We start from the raw sequence: 11,174 nt of genomic DNA, 5'->3' as shown, positions 1-11,174 counted from the left end.
TTATCAGTTGTATATGCACTTTGCCTTAACCATAATTTTATCTGTGGTTGCAGACATTTACACTAAATCAAATTGTTCCAAGGTTTATTCTATTATGCAAGCCCCTTCTTACTCTTAGATTATTTGAATTTAATTGAAGCCTAAATTAAGTGTATTCTCTAACCAATTATGCAACATCTGAAAAATTAGTCAAATGCATTATAAACTGCTGGGTGGGTTGTTATTTTCTATAAGTGGGAATAATCAAGCTTGGCTTGAAATGTTAGTGTCTATACTTTCCTGAATGTTACATTAATAATTGATTCTATATACAAAACATGTTAGATAAAACTGGTTGCAGTTGCATTCCAGTTGACTTTGTAGTCACCCTAACTACTCCAAACAAGGACTATGGGATCATAAAAATGCAGGTTTGTAATTTGAGATATTTAACATTTTCGGCCTATCCTATTACCCCTTTTTGCTCTAAAATTAATAGGATTGTCAACTTCCAAGGGATTCTTTCTGTGTTTGGAATCTGGAATTTATAAAGGCATAGAATCATCTAAGGGAGGGATAGCTAAAATAATTGTCCTTGGAAAGACAAAAGGTGTACTTAATTTTGCCGGAAATGATTACTTTTCTAAAAGCAGACAAATAAACCTGTCAGCAGTCTTGACTCCTGCTTATGTTTTTTTTTCTTTTTTTACTTAACATTTATATAGGAAGAATTAAGTCTGTTAACTTATATCTTATTCACCCTGAAATAATTCGGTATTTCTATTGTTTCTGTTTTTTGTTTACCTATGGGGTTTGTAGCCTGGGTCCTGGACTGGGCTACCCTTAGAAGCCAAAACTTTCAACTAATGTGTGAGTCGTTTCATGCCAATTTCGGAGAAGCCTTACAAGCCGTTAGAAAGGAACAGGGTGCCTTCAAAAACCTGCAAAATCAAACGCCCCGCTCCCCGACAAGAACCAGAAAAGCCACCCTACAGGGATGTCCAACCTTGGCCACTTTAAGACCTGTGGACTTCAACTCCCAGAATTCCTCAGCCAGCATAGCTGGGAGTTGAAGTCCACAGGTCTTTAAAGCGGCCAAGGTTGGAAATCCCTGACCTAGGTAAACGGGCGGCCGCATCAAACCTGCGTTCATTGATAAGATAGTAATGAATTGCAGACTGAAATCCAGTCTGGGCCACGTGACCTCAAGCCAGGCGCGGGCGGGGCGGGATCTCCGTCCGCGGAGTGGGCGGGGCTCTTTCCCACGCGTCCCTGATGAATATGGAAAAATGACGCCACTAAATATTCATGAGGCCCTCCCCCACCGGAAGTAGCCGACCGGTGGGTTTGGGAAAACGGCCGCAAGGAAGATGGCGGCGGCGGCGGCAACGACTCCTCCTCAGTCGCAGCGGCCGCCTCAGCGCGGGAGCCCCGGCTTGAGCCTGGGGCTCGGCCGTCCCCGCCGCCCGGCACCCCGCGACGTCCGCCAGAGGCCGTCGAGCCCTCGGGAGCTGGTGACGCCCTCGGTGACGGAGCTGTCTCGGGCCGTCCGCAGCAACATCTTGTGCACGGTGCCCGGCTGCGGCAAAGTGCTGCCCAACCCGCCGGCGCTGAGCATGCACCTCAGCAAGGCCCACCGCCTGCAGCAGGTAAGACCCCACCGGCCACGCACACACACACCCGGGGTCCGCCTCCCCTTCCTCCCTTCTAATGACTGGAACCCCCCACCCACCCACCCCTTTCCCAGCTTCTGGTCAGTCTCCTTTGCCAAGCTCCCTTCCCCCACCCACGCAGTCCCCCCACCTTTTCCAGCTTCTGGTCAATTCTTTTGGGAGGGTTTTTGCCAGGCTTCCCCTCCACCCCATATCCCCTGCACCCCCTCACCCTTTTTCCAGCTTCTGGTCAGTCTCATTTGGGAGGGTCTTTGCCAGACTCCCTTCACACACACACACCCTTCCCCACATCCCCTGCACACCCCTGACCCCACCTCCCGCCTCTCTTACACCCCCCCTCCCACACACACACAGTGTCCGCCTTCCCTTCCTCCCTTCTGTTGACTGGAGCCCCCACCCACCCACCCCTTTTCCAGCTTCTGGTCAGTCTCCTTGGGACACCCCCCATTTTCCTCCCTTCCAAATCAAGGTCTTAAAACGTTTTTTCTCCACCCTTTCCACCTTTAACCCTCCCCCCCCAAAAAAAAACTTTTTGTTTCTATGGGTCTGTTTATTTGGGTTTGTTTATTTGTTTAGCCTACAGCATATTTGTATGGGTCCTTGCATGTTAATGTTCCTTGTATTTTATGATGAAAATGGATGCATCCTCTCACGGCCTCTTTATGATGGTGATCTGAGGGGGATTTTTAAATGCAGGTAGTCCTCGACTTACGACCACAGCTGAGTTCCAAACCTTCTGTTGCTAAGCAAGGCAGTTGCCCAACTGAGCTTTGCCTCCATTTTACGACCACGGTTGTTTAGTGAATTGCTGCAGTTATTTATTAACAACTGCCCCCCCCTCACTTGGCTTCTCAGAAGGTTCAATCAATCAGAGCCAGGAGGGACCTTGGAGGTCTTCTAGTCCAACCCCCCTGATCAAGCAGGAGACCCTATATACCATTTCAGACAGGTGACAGTCCAGTCTTTTGACCACAGGACACTGCAGCCGTCATAAATATGAGCCCGTTGCCAAGCATCTGAATTTTGCTAGCGTGACCATGCAGATGCTGCAGTGTGAAAACCAGTCATGGCTCACTTTTTTCAGTGCCGTTGTAGCTTCAAGTGGTCATTCAATGGACACTTGTAAGTCGAAGACTTATCTGTATGGTTTCAACGTGGGCTGGCCAGTCATTTTGATTTTGAGGATCCCTGAGGTGGACTTTGGACCACACTTTAAGAAATGCTGTTTTGGGTGATAATTTTCCTTGCTTCTGATACAAGGGTGTTCAAACTTGGCCAATTTAAGACTTGTGGGCTTCCACTCCCAGAATTCCTGACCTAACATGACTGGAGGAGGAATTCTGGGAGTGGAAGTCCACAAGTCTTAAAGCTGTCAAGTTTGAAGACCCCTGCTCTAACAGGTTGTCTTGAAGACACATCTGGGGCTTTCTTTCAGAAATCTGTTTCTCCAATGATCTGTCAGGGAGAATCTTTCTTCCTTCAGCTTTCCAGGTCCAGAGAGTTTCTTGGGAGGCCACTTTCACCATGCAAGAAACTGAATGGTTGTCATAAGATGCGTAAAAGGGGGTATTCTAACTGCTGAGGTTTTTATTTGCAAAAATAAAAAAGGATTCAACTCCAGCAACTGCTTCTCTGCCTGCTTCCCATCCTCCTCCAGTGAACTCTTAGGGAACACCTTGACACCTGCTGTAGATCACTACAAAGTCTGTCTCAATCAGCTAAAGAATGCCACTGGGACAATAATGGATTGTAACAGGAGACATCTTGGGTTTTTTTTCCTGGTTGGTAATTACTTCATGCTGCTTCAGAATATTAATAGAATCAAAAACGTGCAACAGTTGAAAAAAAATTAAAGCCTTTGTTGACTTGGGAATTATGCTTCTGACACTGCCTCCAGGGCTTTTTCTTGCTAACTTATTTATTTAGGGCTGTCCCATTAATTATTTCTACTGTTGGCTTTTTGATTTTTGATTTTGTTTTAGGCTTCCCTTAACAAAATTACTTTGTTGGGCACGGATCAAAAGGACGATGCCTTGAATGTTCATACGGTTCATGATAACGTGATGTGTTTCCAAACAGCAGCATAAAAATTACATTTCTTGAGGCATCTTCAGAACTTTTGGCAGATTAGGCTTCCTTATTTATACTGCAAGCCCCTCCTCTGCAGGGATTGTCTTTCTCAAAGTTGGGATTTAAGCATAGTATTAATAATTCCTCCTTCGTAAGTGTGAAAAACGGTCATAGCAGTCATTTTTTTCAGTGCTGTTGTGACTGAAGGGTCAGTAAATGAAACTGTTGTAAGTCAAGGACTACCTGTAACCCCAAATCTGCTTCTTAATTCTAAAACGTGTTTCTTTTCAATAATGCGTGCCACTCCAGGATGGAAAAATATATCCTTCAATCAGGAAAGATCTGAAAACGCCACAGAAATACTACTGCTGTCCAATTGAAGGTTGTCCTAGGGGACCCGAAAGACCATTTTCACAGTTTTCTCTCGTAAGGCAGGTATGAAACATAACTACATTATTTAAAGATAAATTAATGGAAATTACAATGGGTGGAATGTCATCTCAAAAAGTTATGCATTTTTTCTGAATTAGTTTTTATGTGAAAGCATTATATTCGTATGTATAACAAATCTGCATGCCAGTGCAAGATCTAATTGTAAATTAAGTGCTTACTGTGGGATTAACATGAAATAAGAGAACTTTCTCAACTGAAGCATCTTTTGAAATCTAAACTTACAGGGTGACAGTGAGGGAACTTTGTGTTAAATAAGTTACAATTTTTTCTTTGTTTTCCTGAACCTAAATAACGCAAGTAGAATTTTGTTCTTCTATTTTAATTATCTTGTGGCATTTAAGTGAAACTGTTACATCCTAAAGTATCTGTTCTGCATCATTCAAAATGAACACTGAATTAGAGTTATCTATAGTAAACAAGTATGCCTGTTAGGAAATAGGTCTAATCAAAGTTGGGGCATCTGATTGGTAAACTCTACTTTTAGTTCTCAACACCTCCAGGTAGCGTTTAGAAAGATTTCAGTCTAAAACTGGAAAAAGTCAAATAGTTTGAGAATGCTAAAAAAAATGATGTGACTGATAATCTCATTGGTTCTAAGTTGCTTCTCCACATCGCTACAATTTCTCTAACGTTTGGTTGTTTCAGCACTTCATGAAAATGCATGCTGAAAAGAAGCATAAATGCGATAAATGTACCAATTCGTATGGCACTATATGGGATTTGAAGCGCCATATTGCAGACTGTGGCAAGACTTTCCAGTGTACCTGTGGGTGTCCCTATGCTAGTAGGACGGCATTGTTATCTCATATTTATCGGACACAACATGAGATCCCGGTTGAACACAGGTATGGCAGTATTTTCCAAAGATCTCCTTCACGTGTACATATTAATTTGAAGGGGTTAGAAGTTAGGGGAGAGTTTTGGTGTTGATAACTGCCAGCAAGGGCTCCTCTTCTCTGCTCTTGGTTTCATTATTGCTCATAACTCTGTATTTTTCTTGGTCTTACATCCATGCATCCCACTAGCAAAATATTTAAATTTTCTAATGCTCACAATGCTGTGTGTTGTTCTCCTATGTCCTAGAAGTGCAAATGCGGCCATTGCTTTATTTCATCCAAATAGTTAGCAGCGTGGGCTTTTGAACGTTGCATGAATGAGAACATGGGGTTGAAGAGCACAGCACAAACATTGTATTACATTAATGTTCCTGGTCTGCAGTTGATTTCGTAAATGATGAGTATGTAATGGCCCAGAGTCATTGGATATGAGATGGATAGTAAAAAAAAGGTCATAACCAAAGACAGAAATAAAATTGAATGAATAAAATGTCGTGCTTATTCATTCAATTATCGAGTCACAGTTTTGAGTAGGAGAAATTGCATTATTTCTCTGCCAATCAGCATGAACAAAAGGATGAGTTGGTGCTTTCTCCATTGCATAATGCTTAATCTCAACCCCTTCCCATTTCGTTTTAGAAATAAAAGTTGTGAGCTGGCAATGATTTTTATAATGGAAATCTTTTGTGCTTCTGTTCTTTGTCAGTGGGCTTTAACCTCAGGCAGTGATTGTCATGGTACGTGGAAAGGAATTCAGGAGGCAGCCAGAAAGACACACAAAATGAAATTTAGTTATTAAAGGCCGTGGCAAATAGAAAGAAATCCTCCTGGTTTTTTAAACTGTGAACATGATGGGGGGGGGAAAGGTACAGGTAGTCCTCAACTTACAACCATTCATTTAGTGACTGAAGTTACAACAGCCCTGAAAAAAGTGACCGACAACCGTTTTTCATATTTATGACTGTTGCAGCACCTCCATGGTCACACAATCAAAATTCAACTACTTCGCAACTGGCTCATATTTATAACGGTTGCAGTGTCCTGGCAACATGATTACCTTCCGACAAGCAAAGTCAATGAAGCCAGATTCACTTAACAACCGTGTTTCTAACTTAACAACTGCAGCGATCCACTTAAACTGCTGTGACATGAAAGGTCATAAAATGGGGCAAAACTAACTTAACTGTCTCACTTAGCAACATAAAATTTTAGTTCAGTTGAGGTCGTAAGTGGAGAACTACCTGTACTTTCGGACTTGCAGGATTGATGTCAACCTTGTGAGATAATCTAGACAGGAAACATACCCAGATGAGCCTCTTATACTTCATTGTAAGGTTACGTTAACAGAATCTGGCACGTCTGAAAGTTCATTTCTCCCCTGTCACCAACCAAGAAACTAAGGAGGATCCTTTCTGAGACGTCCCCGTGACTGTGGCTTTTCTCTCTGTGTCCTAAGTTCATTCCGCATACTATTAAAGCAATGGACTATATCGGTGGCTAACCTTTTGGGGCTCCTGTGCCAAAAATTGCCAGTGCGCCCGCACTCGTGTGCCAGCATCCAGAATGCAATGCATGCGCTCCCTCCCCATGCGCATTCGCATGCAAACCCCCCTCCATTCCTTCACTGCACCTCACAGCTGATTTTCCTGGTTGGTTTGAGGCCTTTTCGACTTCCCAGAGGCTTGGAAAAAGCCTCTGCAAGGCTTCTCAGGCCGAATTATAGGCCTGTTTGGTCACTTCCGGTATTACAGGAAGTGATAAAACAGGCCTATAATTAGGCCTGAGAAGACTTTCAGAGACTTTTTCCAAGCCTCTGGGAAGTTGAAAAAGGCCTGAAACCAACCAGGAAAAAAAAAATCAGCTGTGAGGCGTGTGCCTGCACAGTGAGGTAAGTTTGCCTGCGGCTCGCATGCCAGCACAAATGGCTCTACGGGCCACTTGTGGCACGTGTGCCATAGGTTTGTCATCACAAGATTATATGCTTTCATTTTCCTGAAGTTCTTTTCTCGAATTGGGAGCAGTGGGGAGACACTGCTGCCACATTTCTAATGATTTATTAATGTTTACAGGGATCCGCCTAGCAAGAAAAGGAAAACCGAAATTTCCCTGTCTACCTGCCCACTGGAAGAAAAAACAACGGACAGGACATCCGCCAACATCCACAGCAGATGTGCCAGCGCTGAGGATTTGGAGACCTCTGAGATCAAGTCGACCGCTTCCTCTGAAGATCCCAGCCACTTTTATTGTGTTCAGCCAACGCAAGCACAGCCCAGAAATGCCCCAAAGTTTCTCTTGCCTAAGCCGAAAGTGGGTTTGGTTAAGCTCCCTGTCATGCAGCTGACTCAGTTGCCTATCTTGGTGCCAGCGCCGAACTCTTCTGTGAAGCCCGTTGTGGTGACTGTGGATGAGAAGGGTTCTGTGATGAGTACTGTTCACTTAATGTCTGTGCCAGTCGGAATTATGATACCCGCCGTGGAGACTGAAGCCCTTGCATTGAAACCCCCACCGGCCCTTTCCAGAACCAAAACTCCCAATGGTACTAAGCCGGTGAGTACAGGCATCCAGGTGAATTTAGGCAAAGCCGCCCCCCATAATCCAGTCCAGGATCTAGAAGCTCTGTGCTATAAAAACGGAATCAGTTCCACCAACGTTCAAACTGACCTGTCTTACTTTTCCCAGAACTTTGTGCCTTCTGCAGCTTGGCCTCCTGATTCCTCAGTGTCCTCTTGTTCTCAGACAGACCTGACTTTCAGCTCCCAGGCGTTGCTTCCGGTTAGCGTAGAGACACAAACCCTGTTGCCCAGCTCCAAGCTGACTTCTTCCATAGCTGCTCAGACGGATGTGCTCGCTCAAGCTTGCTTTCAACCCTGCGGGATTTCTCGGGAGACACAGACCAGCAAGTCACAAAAAGGTCTCGACGGGAACGTGCACGTGGACCAGGCTGTCACATGCAGCAGTCTTTTCAACAGCGTCCATTCCTCGTTTACCGATTCCAACCCCATGACTCATCCAGGGGGTCCCTTGATGGCAACCAACCTGGATCAGAATATGCTACCTCAAGGAAACTGCAAAACTTTGAGCCCGGATACAAAGTGTGAGCCAATGATCAGCTTCAACTCACCAACGAACGGTATTCTTCCCCAGCAAATTATGACAGACAATCAGACGCAAACCATGGAGCTACTGAATGACCTGGAAACCATTTTTTCAAATAACTCCACGGGCCACCCTGGCCTTCCCTTAAGCACCGTCTCTACCCAGAACGCTGGAATAGATTTTGACATTGAGGAATTCTTTACGGCCTCCAATATCCAAACTCAAACCGAAGAGGCCGAGTTGGGCAACTTGAACTCCGTACCGGCCTTGGAGTCCTTAGACATTGAAACCCAGACAGATTTATTTTCAGACCACACTTCCCAATCTTATACCTCTCGAGGCAATTCTAATTTCTTAGGCTTAGAAATGTTCGATACACAGACCCAGACAGACTTAAATTTCTTCCTGGACACTCCCTACCTGCCTCTGGGGAACATTTTGAAGCCCTCTGCTTTTCTGATGAGTGCAGACTCTTCCAATACAGAAACCCAAACAGAAATGAGGTGTCCTGACAGCGTGATCTCCGATCATATGTCAGACAGCAAAGTCCAGCTGAACAGTGCTGAGACACAGACCATAGACAGCTGTCTTGATACTCTGGGCAGTTTATTTCTCACCAGCAACGAGACTCAGACCGTTATGGATGATTTCCTTTTGGCTGACTTGGCCTGGAATACGATGGAGTCACAGTTCAGTTCCGTAGAGACCCAAACCTGTGCGGAATTGTGCTCTTTGCTTCAGGGCTCCAACAAAGCAAGCTGCTGAGTGTGCCGTTCCCACACACCGTATAGCATTTTGAGGGTTAAGTTATAGGGGGGAAGAAAACTCTGCTGGAGTTAGCTCTAGCTGAGCGTAATTGACTATAAAGCCTTGGTTTACAGATCTTTTCAGATTGCAGAGTACTTTCACTGTTGTGTATTTTGACTGATTTAAACTCTGTTGCATATGGTTACAGTTGTACGTTACATTTGGACACTATAAGCCATCCGCTGCTTGCCTCGGCTATCCTGAATGTATGTTCACAAATCCACAGTTCTCCGCACATCAGTTTCAATCATGTCTGCTGACTGACCTTCACACTGATGCTAAAGCTGCATTCTTTGAGAATTAACGATAGGACTTCTCTGAGTAAATATAATACCTCCAAGTTTTAACACTATAACTTTTCCTTTTTCTTGTTTTTCTGCGTAAACTGGTGTTGCTTGTCCCTGTTCAGAAGTTTATCTGTTAAGAGTCTCCAGCCTGTAAATTCAGTCTTCAGCCTATTGATCTGTTACAGTCGACCAGTTCTGCAACCGTGTCAGTTCCCATGTCATTAAATGTAATTTTCTAAGGAAAGGAGCCACAAAGTCTCTGAACCAGATTTTCTTTAACTTTTGCCTGGGTATTTTTCACTGTCAGGAAGTGAATAATAATATTGTCTTATAGGCCCTGGGCTGACAAAGATGCCATACAGTTTATGTTTGGAGTAGGTGCAGCTGACTACTAAGAAAATGAGTATCTTATAGCCAGATTTAAACAAAAAAAAAAACTCCTGTGTAATCTCAATTGATATCACAGTTTTGGAGCCGAACTCAATAGTTCCAAAACTTCTACCAAGTACAGAAAATAAGCAGAGGAACAAATGCAGAAATGGAAAAGGACTCACCTAGAAACAAGCTGCAAAATTCCTTTTCTAAATGCATTTTGAATTTAACAAGTCTTCAAAGTTTCTGGTTTAAGCATAATCTTCTGGGTTGTCCAAGATTGTTCCTTGTTCACCCTTATTTCTGCTGGATGTAATTGTTTCCACTGTTTAGAAATCTGCACACTGTTTCTAGAGACAGATATGTCAGCTAATATTAAAATAGCTGCTTCCAGAACACTGATTTAAGACAATTGTTTAGAAAGCCAAGAACAGGTTTACAGTTCAACCAAGTCATTTGGTACATCTACAGATACTGCAGGAGGACAGTCTATCAAAGACCAGGTGACTTACAGTCATCTTTATCAAAGATCTCAATATTGGAGTACATTGGTGAGGGTGAGTAAATGTTTTGATTTTTCTGTTGGGCACTGGATTCTCTGAGCACCATTGTAGTTTTCCAGAAGCCGAAAGGGTATGGTTTTATTGATTCTAGCTCTTCCAATAAGTAGGCAACATGAAAAGAACTGCTTAGTGTGTTTCCGTTGGGAGTCAGCACAAAATTTAGTTTAGGATCAAGATTTTATTAAAGAGAAATATTTCATTAAATTTCTTAAGGCCTTATTCTCTCTAATGTTTCCCTAGTTAGTAAGATTGCTTATCTTTTTGACAGTCTGCCTTGGAAGAGGGTTCTTGGCTGTTGAATTGCTTATCTAATTATTTAAGGTAAAAGAATGGCAGCTTGGTAAATAGCCGGTGTACTTTAATTTAGAACTCTGTGGCTCACCCTCCAAAGGATGTTTTTTACATGTGGTGGGAAATGAAGGATTCAAATGAGACATAGATTTTGTCAAAATGCATCAGTGATGGCATCAGTCTGTAAACACTGTCTATTTGTGTGTGTACACATAAAAGTTGCCATAAAAGTTGCTTTTATCAAAGAGTAATTGCCTACACAAGGAAGTGTCCGTATAGTTTTGTATTTCACAAGGAAGAAGCATCTATGTTTTTACTGTAGATTTGGGTGAACATTTAGGGTGTACAAGAACATTTCTAATCAAGCCGACATGTGGGCCTACAAGCCGGTGCAGTCTGCTTACAGAAGTATACAGCCCAGTAGCTAGAATTCAAAATGCAGTGCCCTTGCTATGCATTTGATAGAAGTCCTTACAGCCTCCCTGGATCTGCCTAATGTGTCTGTGTTTCAATATAGCCAAAAGTTTATGCATTCATCTAAGTGCATTAACAAAGGTTTTGCTCAAATAGCTATCCTGTTATTTAAAAGTAGCAGCACCGATTCAGTGGAAGTCATTTTGATGTATAAGCTGTTCCTTCATGGTGGCTTTAAGGAACTATTTATAGAAATAAACGTTTTTTTTCTGGTACTGACCAAGGTTATTGCCTTCTGTGCCCTCGTGGATCCTTTCCAACTGCTGTGTCGAT

General features: G+C 43.3%; 1 protein-coding gene across 1 annotated transcript; it reads left to right on the top strand.

Annotated features, from left to right (window-relative positions):
• The first annotated feature begins 1,219 nt into the window (after positions 1-1,219).
• On the top strand, positions 1,220-11,127 carry ATMIN (ATM interactor). Its single transcript, XM_026714142.2, has 4 exons — positions 1,220-1,628; positions 4,032-4,157; positions 4,821-5,020; positions 7,081-11,127. The coding sequence occupies exons 1-4, from the start codon at positions 1,350-1,352 to the stop codon at positions 8,870-8,872; spliced, it is 2,397 nt and encodes a 798-aa protein (XP_026569927.2). The 5' UTR covers positions 1,220-1,349; the 3' UTR covers positions 8,873-11,127.
• The last annotated feature ends 47 nt before the right edge of the window (positions 11,128-11,174 follow it).

Source organism: Pseudonaja textilis, chromosome 11 (assembly GCF_049901715.1).
Source record: "Pseudonaja textilis isolate UNSWEBS1 chromosome 11, rPseTex1.2, whole genome shotgun sequence".
NCBI lineage: Eukaryota > Metazoa > Chordata > Lepidosauria > Squamata > Elapidae > Pseudonaja > Pseudonaja textilis.
This window is presented reverse-complemented; position numbering and strand designations above follow the sequence as displayed.

Bases quoted from the DNA above. Each gene is read 5' to 3' on its own strand.
- ATMIN (XM_026714142.2), top strand. From the start codon at position 1,350: ATGGCGGCGGCGGCGGCAACGACTCCTCCTCAGTCGCAGCGGCCGCCT. The intron at 1,629-4,031 runs GTAAGACCCCAC...GTGCCACTCCAG, and splicing joins AGGCCCACCGCCTGCAGCAG to GATGGAAAAATATATCCTTC. The intron at 4,158-4,820 runs GTATGAAACATA...TGGTTGTTTCAG, and splicing joins AGTTTTCTCTCGTAAGGCAG to CACTTCATGAAAATGCATGC.